This window comes from Ranitomeya variabilis, chromosome 2 (assembly GCF_051348905.1).
Source record: "Ranitomeya variabilis isolate aRanVar5 chromosome 2, aRanVar5.hap1, whole genome shotgun sequence".
Classification (NCBI taxonomy): Eukaryota; Metazoa; Chordata; class Amphibia; order Anura; family Dendrobatidae; genus Ranitomeya; species Ranitomeya variabilis.
This window is the reverse complement of record NC_135233.1, coordinates 71,547,018-71,564,572: the sequence shown is the minus strand read 5'-3', so window position 1 is coordinate 71,564,572 and position 17,555 is coordinate 71,547,018. Positions and strand designations below refer to the sequence as shown.

The window sequence follows — 17,555 nt, the reverse complement described above, 5'->3', positions numbered from 1 at the left end:
TATTCTGTATGGAGCAATATTTGGGGCTCATTATTTTGTATGGAGCACTATGTGGTGCCCATAATACTGTATGGAGGACTATACTGTCCGATTTCTGAGCTATTGATATCACTCATGTAATGTGAGAAGTGAAATCTTTGGCATTGTATTATACCCATATTTCTCTGCCATATCGGTGCATTATGAATCATGGTATGTATTAAAGGGGCCCACTGAGACTATTTCGCCCAGGTCCACATAAACCTGGAGCCGGCCCGGCGTGTCAGGTCAAAGAAGTGTGACTAAGGAGCGCCTTACAAATTTTAGAGATTGGTAAATATGTAAACAGAAGCTACAGGATTGAAGTCTGACAGACCACGAGCATTCCCTGCAGAAACAACCTGCAGATCAGATGCCACTACTACTAAGCCTCCACCTGCATCTGACCATTAAAGAGAATCTGTACATATGGCTCTTTCAAAGACAATTTCAGCAATACCGGTCCGTTACGTCTATTACTGAGAAATCAGCATTTTAATTGATATGCAAATGAATCTGAAGAGGTATTTGTAGATCTGAAGCCTCAGTCACTTCAGCTCTATTCCCCACCCAGTGCCGCCTCCTCCTGCTTAACTAATGGCTCATTTGCCTGAAGGAACACAGCAGAGAGGCTGTCAGTTAAGAGGATGAGGTAGCACTGGGCAGGAATAGAGCTGGAGTGACTGAGGCTTCAGATCTACAAATAGCTCTTCAGACTCATTTTGTATAATTCAAACACTCATTTCTTAGTGATGGAAGAGTAAACTGGCCACGTAAAGGTATTTTTGGACATGTGTATAAAAATAGTTGGGGTGATGACAAATACCCTCTGAGCTTTACATTTTTATGTGAGCCAAAACCGCTAAGAGTTATGCGCGAGTCAAAGTAACCGCATGGTTGGTTAGCATCAAACTTTGGCTGCGTTGCTCATTATGGCAACAGCACTATGCATCTATCGTTAGCATGGCTACTATGTTACACCGCTGACATGAACACCGTAATGGGCAATGATTGTGAAAAATGGTGATCACGCACAATCCTTGTGTGGTCTTTCCATTCCAGTATTACTAAATCTCACCTATGTACTAATACATCACCATGCCATATGATGTTGCGTGACTTACTGATCATAGTACATGTTGAGAACTACCTGGACGAGTTATTAGCTACAGAGTAAATCTTTAAAAGATCTGATCTAAATGCATCTTGTTAGCGTAACATTTTTATCGGAGATTTTCACACATGGCATACGGAGGCTCCCAAATCCCTCGTTGCTAATTAAGCAAAATATAATCCCAGATGGTGAGAACCTTGGCGGCAGGATGGAGGCTGTGATCGTCTACAGTGAACGACAATTTCTAGAAGCCTGGTAAATTCTGGTTTACGAATGTGTCATCAGAACCCTCATCTCTTGTGAGGCGACGTACACAGCAGGTGTATACAAGATAAGCAATAAACTAGATAAAATTAACATTTCCTGCCATATAATAAACAATTCTTTACTTTACTACTTTAGTTTGATTTACATTAATAACAAATATAAAAATATTGCGTTATTGTTTACTCTCATTGTCGTCATTACTGGAATGGCGCCGGAGGTCAGTAGGGGCTGGTATTTTAGAAGGGGAAATATAGAAATTGAGAAGGTGTTGTCCGAGTAGTGGAAGGAAAATATTTCCATACCAATGTGTGCTATTATACTTTTTTTTAATTATGTGTTTTTGAAGCCATAAATAAAAAGAAAATTATGTCATTCTTCATCAGATGCCCTAAAGTAAATGTTTCCTAATGGAAGAGATTGAAAATTTAAAAATAAAACCCACCTTAATGCTAAATTACATAAATATACATCTTTGTGATGGAGCGATATGAGCACTACAAGACCCCTGCAATCAGGAGGATCATGTAATCATGGGATGCTGATGAGGGGTATTCCCATCTCCAAGATCCTATCCCCGTATGTAGTAGATGTGATAACAATATTAGCAAATACCTCCAATTAGAAATGTTAGAAATGTAGTATTTTTTATTTAAGATTTACTTCCACATTATTATTTATTATTATAGCACCATTTATTCCATGGCGCTTTACATGTGAGGAGGGGTATACATAATAAAAACAAGTACAATAATCTTGAACAATACAAGTCATAACTGGTACAGGAGGAGAGAGGACCCTGCCCGCGAGGGCTCACAATCTACAAGGGATGGGTGAGGATATAGTAGGTGAGGATAGAGCTGGTCATGCAGCGGTTTAGTCGATCGGTGGTTACTGCAGTTTGTAGGCTTGTCGGAAGAGGTGGGTTTTCAGGTTCTTTTTGAAGGTTTCGATAGTAGGTGAGAGTCTGATATGTTGTGGTAGAGAGTTCCAGAGTTGGGGTGATGCGCGAGAGAAATTTTGTATGCGATTGTGGGAAGAGGAGATAAGAGGGGAGTAGAGAAGGAGATCTTGTGAGGATCGGAGGTTGCGTGCAGAAAAGTACCGGGAGACGAGGCCACAGATGTGTGGAGGAGACAGGTTGTGGATGGCTTTGTATGTCATGGTTAGGCTTTTGTACTGGAGTCTCTGGGTAATGGGGAGCCAGTGAAGGGATTGACAGAGGGGAGAGGCCGGGGAGTAGCGGGGGGACAGGTGGATTACTCGGGCAGCTGAGTTTAGAATAGATCGGAGGGGTGCGAGAGTGTTAGAGGGGAGGCCACAGAGCAGGAGGTTACAGTAATCGAAGCGGGAGATGATGAGGGCATGGACTAGGGTTTTTGCAGACTCTTGTTTTAGAAATGTGCGGATCCGTGAAATATTTTTGAGTTGAAGGCGTCAGGAAGTGGAAAGGGCTTGGATATGTGGTTTGAAGGGGAGATCAGTGTCAAGGATTACCCCGAGACAGCGAGCTTGCAGAACTGGGGAGACTGGACAGCCGTTTACTGTAATGGATAGGTTCGCTGGGGGGGGGGGGGGTCGCATAAGATGGGGGAAAGACGATGAATTCTGTTTTGTCCATGTTAAGTTTTAGAAATCTAGCGGAGAAGAAGGATGAAATAGCGGATAGACATTGAGGGATTCTGGTTAGTAGGGTGGTGATATCTGGTCCAGAGATGTAGATCTGTGTGTCGTCAGCATAGATATGATACTGAAAACCGTGAGATTCTATGAGCTGTCCCAGGCCAAAAGTGTAAATGGAGAAGAGCAGGGGCCCTAGAACTGAACCTTGTGGGACTCCGACACATAGGGGGCGAGGTGAGGAGGTGGTGTGTGAGTGGGAGACGCTGAAGGTCCGGTCAGTTAGGCATGATGAGATCCAGGATAGGGCCAAGTCTGTGTTGCCAAGGGATGAGAAAGTCCGCAGCAACAGTGAATGGTCCACTGTGTCAAAGGCAGAGGACAGGTCGAGGAGGAGGAGGATAGAGTAGTGTCGCTTTCTCTTGGCGGTTAATAGGTCATTGATGACCTTAGTTAGGGCAGTTTCACTGGAGTGATGGGACCTTAAGCCTGAATGTAAGCAGTCGAAGAGGGAGCAGGAAGATAGGTGGGAGTACAGTTCAAGATGGACGTGTTGTTCCAGTAGTTTTGAGGCATAGGGGAGAAGTGATATAGGGCGATAGCTACTGTAGATACAGAGGATGGGTAAAGAGAGGGCTTTTTGAGGATAGGTGTTTTATTGAGGCATGTTTAAAGCTTGAGGGGAAAACACCAGTTGTTAGTGATAGGTTGAAGAGTTGGGTTAGGGTTGGGATGAAGACTGTGGCGAGGTTTGGGATGAAGTGGGAAGGGATTGGGTCAAGTGCACATGTGGTGAGATGCGATCTTGAGAGTAGAGTGGAGAGTCGATCTTCTGTAATGGTGGAGAAGTTTGTTTTGGAGGTGGAGGGCTGGGTAGTTGGGAGGAAGGGGTCTGGGGGTTGTTGACTAAAACTGTCTCTGATGTTCTCAATCTTCTGCATGAAAAATGAGGCAAAGTCTTCAGCTGAGATGAGTGGGGAGGGAGGGGGTGCTGGAGGACGGAGGAGAGAATTGAAGGTGTTGAATAACTGTTTAGGGTTGTGAGACAGGGAGGATATGAGAGATGAGAAGTAGGTTTGTTTTGCTGTGGCGAGTGTGGTCTTGAAAGTAGTGAGGGACTGTTTGAATGCAATGAAGTGCTCGTTGGAGTGGGATCTTTTCCATCTCCCCTCAGCAGCCCTGGAAGCTCACCTCAGTTCTTTGGTCAGGATGGTGTGCCATGGCTGTCTGTTGATTTTGCGAGCTTTGGTGTGTGAGAGGGGCAAGAGATTCCAAAGCTACAGCTATTGTGGTGTTATATAGAGCGGCAGCGTCATCCGCATTGTGTAGGGGACTATGTCTGTGAGAGGGAGGAGGGATTCAGAGAGTGAGTGTAGATCAAGGTGTTTAAGATTTCTGTGAGGGTGTGCAAGTTTGTGGGGTGGGGATTGTAGACAAGGAGTGGAGAGGGAAGAGAATGTGAGTAGATTGTAGTCAGAAAGAGGAAGAGGAGAGTTAGAGAGGTTAGATAGGGAGCAGAGGCGGGTGAAGATGAGGTCCAGTGTCTGACCATCTTTGTGAGTGGCTGCAGAAGACCATTGAGTGAGGCCGAAGGAGGAAGTGAGAGATAGAAGATTAGTGGCAGCTAAGAGTGAAGTGTCAATGGGTATGTTGAAGTCGCCCATGATGATAGTGGGGATGTCCGCAGAAAGGAAATGAAGTAGCCAGGTGGTGAAGTGGTCAAAGGTGGTGGTGGCTGACCCTGGGGGGCGGTAAATGACAGCCAGTTGGAGGTTGGAGGGGGAGTAGATGCGCACAGAGTGAACCTCAAAAGGAATGGAGGGTAACAGAGGGTGGCAGTGGGATGTGGGTAAAGGAGCAGTTATCTGACAGGAGAAAACCAACTCCTCCACCATGCTTGCTGCTGGGGCGGGGTGTGTGAGAAAGGTGGAAGCCACCATACAAAAGTGCAGCAGGAGAGGCTGTGTCAGAAGGGCTGAGCCCGGTTTTGGTGATGGCGAGGACGGAAAGTTTGGTAGTAATAAAAAGATCATGGATGTGGGAAAGCTTGTTGCAGACAGAGCGAGCGTTCCATAGAGCTCCCGTTAATGGGACTGGGGAAGTGGGGGCCGGGCATAATGGGTATAAGGTTAGAGAGGCTACGGAAATTTGTGATAGATCGTGGATAGGAGGTAGAACTGACTGTGGGGATGTGGTGAGGAGGACCAGGATTTGGAGAGATATCACCAGCAGTGAGAAGGAGCAGAGAAAGTGTTAGCAGGTGGGAGCAGGAGAGGGCATGAGGTGGCTGTCTGTGCTTTGAGACAGAGGATTGTATGTTGAGGAACAGTTCTGAGGAGGAGGATTGAAGAGATGAACAGTTCCTTACTAGGAGTAGGGATTAGGGGAGTTAACAGAAAGTGAAGGATTATAGGGGTGAAAGTGAAAATAAACATGCTTAGGTATACATGGTTACGAGCACTAACAGCTAACTAACTGTCACTATATGAGTGGTGTAAGGCTGCAGTAGCATCGTACGCAGTGAAGGAGCAGTGACCCACAAATTCAAACACAAAAGTCTCTTTTAATGTGTTTCTTCACAGCATTAAAGTCCAATTCACATAAATGCATATAACTTCAGAGGATATTATCAGTGACCAGTTTACACCAGCTGAAAGCAATACATATCACATGGCTTTAGATTTGCTGTACCTGAACAGGCCAGACTTCCCTTGTCCAGTTTCCCTGGGCGACCGCACGTCATCTCACAGTCTCTATACTTTTCCATACACACAGCCTCATATGTTGCAGACACTACACACGCCAGCCCTCCTCTGACTAGTTCTCGTGGGTGTCCTGCATCGCTGTATCACAGTCTCCTTACAGACTCTTTACTCACACAGTCGTACACAGTTCAGGATATCCTCCGGATAGTAGCCGGGCACCATATCCACCTGTTTGCAATCGTTGCACATGCTAGTCCTCTTTCGGGCACAGGACATCCAACTCCGGGCACAGGACTGTCCACATCCGACTCCTTTGGGCACAGGACATCCACCTCCGGGCACAGGACTGTCCACATCCGAGACCAGTACCATAGAAGACTTGCATCTCTGTGTACGCTGCGGGTGCCAGGCTATTTAGCTGCCCTGGGTGCTGGCTCTGCTGGCCTGTGCCTCCATGCACTCTGCAGACCAGCACACACCAGACTGACACGGACGTGCACACCTGACCTGACACACCCATACCCCTTACTGCAGGGTTTTTAAACACATCCACAAACCTGTGGCCTTCAGCCACATGGAAAACCCGGACCGGAAATCCGTGACTCTCATGCACACCTATGGACTTCATCCGTCTGCATGCACATTCTGGGGAGAACAAACAGAGCCCCCTAGCTGTATCAGAGGCCCCAGCCTCACAGTGGTTGTAACTATGGATACCTAAACTACTGCACTGCCCTGCACATGGAGTAAGCGACATAGAGAATCAGAAGAACTATACTACATTTCTAATTGGAGGTATTTGCAAATATTATTATTACACCTAATACATATTGGAATAGGATGTTGGAAATGGGAATACTCCTTTAAGGTAGCACAGTGCCTAAAATGGAACACAGGCGACTTTAACTCTATGGTCTGGATCACACTTGCAAGAAACTCACACGAGTCTTGCATCTCAATACGCGGCACTGCGGCTGGCACTCGGGAGCGGAGCATGCGGCTGCATGTATTTCTATGCAGCTGATCCCTCTGGTCCAAGTGGCGGCAGTGTCGGGTATTGAGATGCGAGACTCGTGTGAGTTTCTTGTAAGTGTGATCCTGGCCTATTAGACAAAGCCAGCCAAAGAGCAAACACCATGAACTAGTAGAGCAGGTAAAATCATAGAAGGAAGAGTGCACGTCAAACTATCTAAAAATTAGTTTACTTAACCATAAAATGAAAAATGTATTGATATTAAAAGGGTTCCTACACTTTATTTTTTTAAGACAGACACATGTGTGGTGTTCGGGGAGCAGAAGCACTCTGCACCTACACATATCGGCCTGTAAAGGAGCAGAGCATTGTACAGACTCCATAGAAAGGCTATCAGCCCCTACACTGCTCTGCGTGCGTTCAGTGTACCTACAGAGGGTGCAAAGATTGCAATTGCACATAATCTGGTGCTGGTAAAGACGTGAGTGCACCATTATGAAAAATCCCAGTAATAGGGCCCTTGTTTTAGATTTTGCACCTGCAATTATTTTTGTCTGCTTGGGGAAATTGCAAGTTCCCTGTACTTTGTTTGCAGACACACTGGAAGAATATATTTAAAATGTGTTGTTTGTTTTTTAAAGTGACCGCTCAAAATAAAAAACCTTAAAACCTTTCTGTTACAGAGGAACTCTGCAGGTTTTCTGTTCCAAAAAAGTATTTTGGGGTCTTTGCACCTGTTTTTAATGTAATTTAACATTTTTAACCTTTCTTTATCCTCTTGATTTACGGTTCTAATTTTCCCTTGTTTTCCCCTTTTTTACATTTTTTTCCAGTTGGAAGAATATAGTCTACCATATCTTCATTCTTCCTTGGTATCGATGGTTACTGCTATAATCAGCTACCTTCAACAGTGTGATGCAGCAGCAAAAAAGCCAAACACAGTTCTGGGATGTATAAAGAGAAGCACAGAGCCTAGATCACGTGAAGTGATTATCCCCTCTGCTCCTCCTTGGTCAGGCCTCATCTGTGTCCAGTTCTGGGCACCACATTTTAAAAAAGACTGGAGCAAGTTCAGAGAAGGACGGTGAGCGGACTGCAAAATATGTCCTACTAGGATCAGTTAAAGGATCTGGGAATGTTTAACTTGCAAAAAAGAAAGCCAAGAGGAGACTTAATAGCTGTCTACAAATATCTGAAGGGATGTCAAAGTGTAGGGATCATCATTATTACTCTCATTTGCACATGGAAACACTAGAAGCAATGGAATTAAATGAAAGGGAGAAGATACAGATTAGATATTCGTAAAAAAACTTTTGACAGTGAGGGTGATCAATCAGTGGAACAGGCTGCCACCAGAGGTGGTGAGTTCTCCTTCAATGGAAGGCTGGATCGACATCTGTCTCAGATAGTTTAGTGAATCCTGTGATCCTCTATAACAGAAGTCCCCAAAGTTTCTGACCTTGAGCGCAACAATCAGCTATGAAAGAGGGTCGCTAGCCACATCCAGCCCCTGCCCACTCACGGTAGTGACACCCAGAGCCCCCATTACCGGTATAATGACAGCCAAAGCTTTTCCACTGAAATCACACCACACCTATCTCATCCCCATTCACATCTTCTCTTCTGTGCAGGGCTACACAAAAAAGTCACCAAGGAGAGAACTGCTTTTAATAGCGGTTTGTATACCTGGTGCTAATGCACCAATCTGGCAGACAGCCACGAGCCACATATCACGGGCCCGTGACCTGCTCTATAATATAACATTATGGCAAAATGTATTAAAAATACATATTTATTAGTAAGTGACATGCAAAGTCAATTTCCAGGCTGTTTAGCCAACAAAAAGAGATATTTTTGGTTTAAAGAGCTCATTGGCAACACAGCACAAACACCCTATTGTTCACATCACGGGGAAGGTGCCTTTTGTTGTTACATAATTGGGAACAATTCTGGGTTTTATCAGTGCTATAATGATATTAATGAAGCATTTCAGACTGCACACGGCCTCCTTCTTGTCTTTGTGTTATTAGAACATGGAATTTCCTCACTTTGTTGGGATATTTCCAAATAACTAAACATTAAGGCTCTTGCCAAATGTTCTATTTACTAAAAAATATCCCTTACTTCAGTCCTACCAGGCACCATCATCAATCTGTTGATAGAATTATAAGGACGTCTAATAGGTAGACTCGAAATATAATTTAGGACACCTAAAACAAACGGAATTGACTATTTAATGACAACGTGGTTAGATGGGACATTGCTTGAGCCTTATTTATCAAGAATGTCCCAAAAAAAAAACCAGTCTAGTTGTCAATAGCGACCAATCAGAGCTCGGCTTTCATTTTTTAAAGTCTGAGAAAATGAAAGCTGTACTGTGATTGTGTCAGGTGGGTGTCACATCCCCCTTGAAGACCTGAAGTTAGACGGTTACGTTGGGTAATGAATCGCAGGTCGTCTTTAAAGATGGTGTGATTTGTGTCCCATATTAAATGGAGTTTGTTTTCTCTGGTGCTGAAGATGTTAATAACCCTTTCTATTCTGGTCAGAAACATGCAGCTCCATTTCAGCTGCTTCTGATCTGGTCATTACCTGTTCCTATAAAAACTCGCCACACCTTCTTGTTCCTGCCGGTGAAAGCTTTGTCTTCCTGTGCTGTGTGGTAAAGCTAATTGGTTGGAGTGGAGTTGTTGTAGTATTGATCTGTGGTTTGCTGTAGTACGTGTGTGTGTGTTTATCTCCTGGTCCCTGTTTCCATTTAGTTTATTCCTCCCTATCCCTTTCCTCCTCCCTATTGTAGTTAGTGCTTCTGCATGATAGAGTTTTTCTGCTATCCCTGTTTTGTCTTTGTGTCTTGTTTACATTACATTTCTGTCCCATGCCTCATGGGGTGGGGGAGAGGACAGATCAGGGTTTAATAGGGTTTAACCTCAGCTGCCTGACTAATCCACCTTTCCCCCCGCTATTCCCCGGCCTCTCCCCTCTGTCAATCCCTTCACTGGCTCCCCATTACCCAGAGACTCCAGTACAAAACCCTAACCATGACATACAAAGCCATCCACAACCTGTGTCCTCCATACATCTGTGACCTCGTCTCCCAGTACTTACCTGCATGCAACCTCCGATCCTCACAAGATCTCCTTCTCTACTCCCCTCTTATCTCCTCTTCCCACAATCACATACAAGATTTCTCTCACGCATCCCCCCTACTCTGGAACTCTCTACCGCAACATATCAGACTTTCACCTACCATCGAAACCTTCAAAAAGAACTTGAAGACCTACCTCTTCCAGCAAGCCTACAACCTGCAGTAACCACCGATCGACCAAACCACTGCACGACCAGCTCTATCCTCACCTACTGTATCCTCACCCATCCCTTGTAGATTGTGAGCCCTCGCGGGCAGGGTCCTCACTCCTACTGTACCAGCTGTGACTTGTATTGTTTAAGATTATTGTACTTGTTTTTATTATGTATACCCCTCCTCACATGTAAAGCGCCATGGAATAAATGGCGCTATAATAATAATAATAGGAACATAGTAAGGTCGGAGACTAGGGCCTCTCTACCTTTAAGAGTACCCAAGGGAAAGGGATACTTAGGGTCCCAGGTACAATGACAGTATGAGGCCCCCCTTCCTTACTGAAGACCTTCACAGTGTGACAGATTGGTTTCTATGGACAACAAACAGCTCCTATATTACCTACCATGCGCCCTGTGAATGGAAGCTGTCAAAGGAAATTGTTGTGACTTGCCATGCAAGTTTATGGGTCCGTGAAAAAAAAAAAAAGAAATATATATATATAACCCCACTCAAATAATACCCGAGTGTGGTCACATTTGCTAGGACTATCAGAATGGAGATTTTTTTTTATTTTAATATACTTCACATGAGAGAAAAACCCTTTTGCCACTCAAATCCTACTCTGAACAAACTCTGAGTAGCATAATCGTACTTTTTTTCTCGGATGGAGAACATACGGTCTTTGTGTGTGACCCTAGCATATATGCCCGATAGTGGCCACAGTGATCGTGGATGTCTTCTCAGCTGTCCCTTGATCTTACTTACCCTAAGTCACTTCTCATTTTGGTTCCCTCAGCAAATGTCATAAAAACCCTGGAAGCTAATGGGTCATAGCATATTTTTTGTATGGCATGAGAAATCATGCAAGATAAACTCCCACTACAGTATTTAAATAGTTTTCCACCAATTCTTCCACACCTACATGACAGTTGTAGGACACAGCATGTAAGCACGTACAGGTCTTTGACTTTTGTTTCCTCAGCCAAATTCCTGCTTTACTTAACTCTGTAAAACTTATTAGACAATGTATGGCCTCATCCAGGCAAGTGTATTGGTAACAAGTTTTAATTTTTGGGACAAATGCTATAAGAATAAGGCTGGTTTCACACTAGCATTCAGCAGAGCTGTGGATGGTAGCCTTCTTCCTCCGTTAAGCCCAACTACTGCCGCACCTCTTCCTTCAGCTCCATGCAGCTGACTTAGGCGGAGCTGAAGGAAGTGGTGCGGCAATAGGCAGGGCCGAAAGCTAGTGTGAAACCAGCCTAAATAGGAGACTTCAATCCATTTTAAACTGTGGGATGCAGACATAAGCAGATTAGCCCAACAGAATGTGAAAGATGGCACCCAGTTTTCTTTTGGTTTAATGCTTTATTGGAAATCCATCCATATATGATATCTATGATTAAGGAATTATATTCCGAAAGGCGTAAGCTGTATATTGAGGATCACACTTGTATGTCATTTGTGCACATGGATTTCCAATAAAGCAGTGAACCAAAGAAAACGGAGTGCCGACTTTCTTCTTCTGTTAGACCTCCTTGCCTGCTCCGGCTGTCGTGCACCCAAAATGCAAGTGATGAGGGTGTGGTGAGCTGTCATTTTCGGTGTTTAGCCCCACTGAATGTCGGTAAAATTGAAAATCCACAGCAGAAATCTGATCGGAGGGTTTCCGGTGCAAATTAAAAAGGTTTTCCAACTACTCGAACGTCCCCTTCTCATTGGTATAAAATAACAGCAGCCTATCTTCACCTCCGCTGCCATTCCAGCGAAGGACCACATCACATTTGAAGCGACTTTGAGGGGTCTAGATGACAGAAAATACCCAAAAGTGTCACCATTTTAAAAACTGCACCCCATAAAATCATCAAAACCACATTCAAGAAGTTTATTAACCTTTCAGGTGCTTCACAGGAATTAATGGAATGTGGAAGGAAAAAATGAACATTTTAAGTTTTTTACAAAAATTTTGCTTTAGCCCCAATTTTTTTACTTTCACAATGGTATCAGGAGAAAATGGGCCCCAAAATTTGTTGTGCAATTTCTCCTGAGTGCGCCAATACCCTGTATATGGGGGAGAACTACTATTTGGGCACATGGCAGGGCTCGGAAGGCAAGCAGCACCATTTGACTTTTCGAATGCAAAAATGGCTGGACTAAAGAGCAGACGCCATATGTCGGGTTTGGAGAGCCTCTGACGTGGAGTGGAAACCAACCCACAAGTGACCCCATTTTGGAAACTACACCCTGAAGGATTTTATCCAATGGTATAGTGAGGGTTTTTAAACCAAACGTACTACACAGAATTTGATAACGTTAGGTCGTCATATTCAATATGTCATCATTAGTGGTGAGCGCAAGTGCTCGCTACTTGAGTTTGCATCGGAGTACTCATTTCTCTCTCCTCTGACATGTACAGTGGGGGAAATAAGTATTTGATCCCTTGCTGATTTTGTAAGTTTGCCCACTGACAAAGACATGAACAGTCTATAATTTTAAGGGTAGGTTAATTTTAACATTGAGAGATAGAAAATCAAATATAAATTCCAGAAAATCACATTGTATAAATTATATAAATGTATAAGCATTTTGCAGTGAGAAATAAGTATTTGATCCCTTACCAACCATTAAGAGTTCTGGCTCCTACAGACCAGTTAGATGCTCATAATCAACTCGTTACCTGCATTAAAGACAGATGTCTTACATAGTCACCTTTATAAAATGCTCCTGTCAAAAGACTCAATTAATCAGTCAGACTCTAACCCCTACAACATGGGCAAGACCAAAGAGCTTTATAAGGATGTCAGAGACAAGGTCATAGACATGCACAAAGCTAAAATGGGCTACAAAACACATAAGAAACACGCTGTGTGAGAAGGAGGAAACTGTTGGTGCAATAGTAAGAAAATGGAAGAAATACAAAATGACTGTCAATCGCCATCGATCTGGAGCACCATGCAAAATCTCACCTCGTGGGGGTATCCCTAATCATGAGGAAGGTGAGAGATCAGCCTAAAACTACACGGGGGGAACTTGTTAATGATCTCAAGGCAGTTGGGACCACAGTCACCAAGAAAACCATTGGTAACACATTACGCAGTAAAGGTTTAAAATCCTGCAGTGCCCGCAAGGTCCCCCTGCTCAAGAAGGCACACGTGCAGGCCATCTGAAGTTTGCCAATGAACACCTGCATGATTCTGTGAGTGATTGGGAGAAGGTGCTGTGCTCAGATGAGACAGAAATTGAGGTCTTTGGCATTAACTCAATTCACCGTGTTTGGAGGAAGAGAAATGCTGCCTATAACCCAAAGAACACCTTCCCCACTGTCAAGCATGAAGGTGGAAACATTATGTTTTGGGGGTGTTTCTCTGCTAAATGCACAGGACTACTTCATCGCATCAATGGGAGAATGGATGGAGCCATGTACCGTAAAATCCTGAGTGACAACCTCCTCTGCCAGGACATTAAAAATGGTTCATGGCTGGGTCTTCCAGCAAGACAAGGACTCAAAACATACAGCCAAGGCAACAAAAGAGTGGCTCAAAAAGAAGCATATTAAGGTCATGGAGTGGCCTAGCCAGTCTCCAGACCTTAATCCCATAGAAAACTTATAGAGGGAGTTGAAACTCCCAGGTGCTAAGTGACAGCCTCAAAATATTAATGATTTAGAGATGATCTGCAAAGAGGAATTGACCAAAATTCCTCCTGACATGTGGGCAAACCTCATCATCAACTACAAAAAACGTCTGACTGCTGTGCTTGCCAACAAGGGTTTTGCCACCAAGTATTGTTTGCCAGATGGATCAAATACTTATTTTTCACTGCAAAATGCAAATAAATTTATATAATTTATACAATGTGATTTTCTGGATTTTATTTTTTATATTCTATCTCTCAATGTTAAAATTATCCTACCCTTAAAATTATAGACTGTTCATGTCTTTGTCAGTGGGCAAACTTACAAAATCAGCAAGGGATCAAATACTTATTTCTCCCAATGTATATCATGTCAGAAAAGGGAGAAATGTTTTTAATAGAGGTAAAAAAAAATGTTTTCTTGTGTTATTCATTGAATAACGGCGATCGGGGACTGGAAAAAGGCCCTAATCGTGTTCTCCACGGTCTCAGCTAAATTTCCAACAATGGTGAGTGCTCTACCCTTATTCCCAATCGCGGTTATAAGCAATGACTGAATAAGGCCCCTTAAGGGCCGCCGTTTTAATGCATATCAGCAGTCGTTAAAGGGATTAATATTTTTTTTCATTAAATGTGTGTATATGTATATGGTGTGTAGTGTGAGTGAATATACTCACGTACCGCTGCTCTCTCTGGCATCTAGCCCCCTTCTGCCTCACTTGTCGGTGACGTCACCGCACTTCCGGCTCATGTGTAGATTGACTCAGAGAGTCTGAAGTCTCTTCTGGTTGTGTGCCTGCGATGAGTTTTTGGTAACTTTCATGCTGCAAATTTTTGATGTATCAAAAACACAGCGTCTTACAGTCTCAGCAAAAAGGATGGGATTTATAGAAATTTCATGCCCATTCTTCTTCTTTTCTACTCAGCATAAACTGACCTGTGATGCGGGTTTCAAATCCGCAACATGTCAATTTCTGCTGCGGGTATGGTGAGTTTTCTGTGCAAATTTTCCGCATAGAATTGCATGAAATGCAAACAATTCACATGTAGAAAAATGCACATGCATTTACACAGTGGATATGCATGTAATCTGCACATGACTATCAACATTTTGCTAAAGCCAAATACCGAGAAGTATCACCAGGATTTATTTAAAACATGACACACCAATTGGAGATACATAGTCTTACATTGTAAAAGAGTCTTCTGGGTCACGCACAGCACAGAATGACCCAGAGAGCCTGCAGATCGGTGACATCACTGAGAAGTGGAGGAGAACGGCGCTGGATCCCGGAGAGAGAGGATTTAGGTGAATATATTAATACACTCAGATTACAAAATATAAGGAGAAGTAGCTCCTCTGTCAACATGACGTCACAGAAAGCAGAAGAATTGCCACCATGAGTGGTCTGTGACCACTTTGAGCCATGAGAAATCGGTGCAGGGCATAACAGGCAAATAGGGAGTTCTCTGTGAGGAAGAGCAACGTCAAGTGGGAGCCTCTAATAAAACCTCTGAAGGTGCCAATGCCACCACTGCACATCAAGTTAGGCCTCATCAAGCAATTTGTCACGGCTCTTGACAAGGAGTCAGCAGCTTTCAAGTACCTCCAAGATCTCTTTCCAAAGCTGTCTGAGGCAAAGGTCAAGGCTGGTATCTTCGTCGGACCGCAGATCAAGAAGATCATAGAATGTGACGAGTTCGCCAAGCTGCTGAACAGGACGAAACAAGCAGCTTGGAACGGTTTCGTTGCGGTGGTTCATGGCTTCCTGGGTAATCACAAGGCTGAAAACTATGTGTAGTTGGTTCAGATTCTACGCCATAATGGGATGCAGAATGTCTCTCAAGTCCATATCCTTGATGCTAATCTTGACAAGTTCAAGGAGAACATGGTAGCTTAGGCTACTTTCACACTAGCGTCGGGCTCGGCCCGTCGCAGTACGTCGGGCCGAGGTTACCGACACTAGCGTTCTCTGCGCCACACAACGGGGGCAGCGGATGCATTTTTCCAGCGCATCCGCTGCCCCATTGTGAGGTGCGGGGAAGTGCGGGGAGGTGGGGGCGGAGTTCCGGCCGCGCATGCGCAGTCGGAAAAAGCGGACCGTCGGCAGCAAAAAACGTTACATGTAGCGTTTTTTTTGTGCCGACGGTCCGCCACAGCACGGCGCAACTGTCGCACGACGGTTGCGACGTGTGTCAATCCGTCGCAATACGTCGCTTAATGTTAGTCTATGGGTAAAAAACGCATCCTGCAAGCACTTTTGCAGGATGCGTTTTTTCTGCAAAACGACGCATTGTGACGGATTGCAGTTAACGCTAGTGTGAAAGTAGCTTTACTCAAAGGAGCAAGTCGAGTGCTTTCATCAAGATATATTGGACTGTGAACATCGTTACCAAGGACAGTATAACGAAAACATGATGGGGGACTACATTTGGGGGCTTCTTCGAGAAAGCAATTGGCAGTACACTTGCAAATCTAGAAAAACTACTCATTTCTGAACCTTTGTAAGTGATTTTTGACTCTGTCTATTTACCATGCAAGTGTTGTTTTTTTATCAGGCCGCATGAACGAAAATATAATAATTTCCTTTTTCTGTCACAATAAATACAAAATTTTTTCTGGCCTTTGGTCATAAAATCAAAGTTTGAGCTGAATGTAGTCCTTTTCCATAGTCTTTAAACGTAAGTAGTTGAAATATTACACTTGGAAGCCAGGAACAAAAATTGTGTTACATAGTGTAAGTGCTTGGCCCCGAAGAAAAAAAAATTCCTGGATGACCCATTTAATTTTCATATTCCAGTGCCAATATTACAAAAGATATAAAAATATCATGAAGCCCCACCCGTCAGGTTCTTACAATGACAATAATAATGCTAATCCACATCTTCCACCATTGAGAAGAAATACTGACGTTCCACTGGTCCCCCTTCTCCAGCTTACCATTTGGCCATGATAGAGCAGTGACTTTACATACAAATAAACAGGACTGTCGGAAAGAGTCAAGATCTCACATTCAACTACTTGCAAGTCTCTATCCAATTCTATAACCCAGAATAGTTATATGGATCTCCTCATCCTCATCTTCATCCTCATAACTGTATTATAGATCTAGAATTAAGATCATAGAGATCATATTTTTATGATCTTTATAACTGATCTGTCAGAAAAATGAAGTGTTGTCGAGGGGAAAAAAAAAAAAATCAAATAGCTGAAAAAAAGTAAATTCCTAAAAAGTTATAATTCACTTGCTTGGTACCTGGATCATGACTTGGAGCGGTTGCCTCTCCCCACTTTTGGTGTGAGTCACTCCCTCCGTATCATAGAAGGCTGTGTAACAAGCCATCTGAGGATCTCTGGATTTTTCTTCTAGGGGAATCACCAATCCTCCTAAATTCATTGTCCTGAAAGAGATGTAAAAAAAAAATATATATATATATATATATCATCAATAAATAATGACATGGGAGAAACTGGCCCTGGGGTGGTTTGGCTTACACCTTCTTCTCTAGCGGTTTTTGGTTGTTCTCCAAATACTGTGGCCCTTGTGCATAATGCATTTTATTGAACTATATCATAACATTCCGGCCTGTATCACTGTCAGTGTATGAGCGCCGTAACTGCACACAATCAATGCAGGATTTCACAGCCCATTAGGTCCTCAGCCTGGGGATAGGGTCAGGAGAGTCCCATCTAATTATACATCCTGGTAATCTGAAATAATCATCCTCAGGAATGTGTAATGCTTCAATGAAATGTTGAAGTGATGCATGTATTAATCAGGACACAATATAGGACTGATGGTAATAATGACTTTGATATAAGTAGGGGTAAAGACGAGGTTATAAAGCCTGGCCATTTGGTTCATTAGTGGGGAAAGCACTGGATAACCTTCAGGGATGGTGCTAGTAAATGCACACCAAAAC

At 43.5% G+C, this 17,555-nt stretch overlaps 1 protein-coding gene across 1 annotated transcript in view; it reads right to left on the bottom strand.

Moving 5' to 3' along the window:
- Positions 1–17,555, bottom strand: part of CNRIP1 (cannabinoid receptor interacting protein 1) — a 59,802-nt gene that overhangs the window by 36,457 nt on the left and 5,790 nt on the right. The window contains exon 2 of the mRNA XM_077282552.1: positions 16,889–17,033. Within this exon, the coding sequence (XP_077138667.1) occupies positions 16,889–17,033 (145 nt within the window). The remainder of the gene's footprint in view (positions 1–16,888; positions 17,034–17,555) is intronic.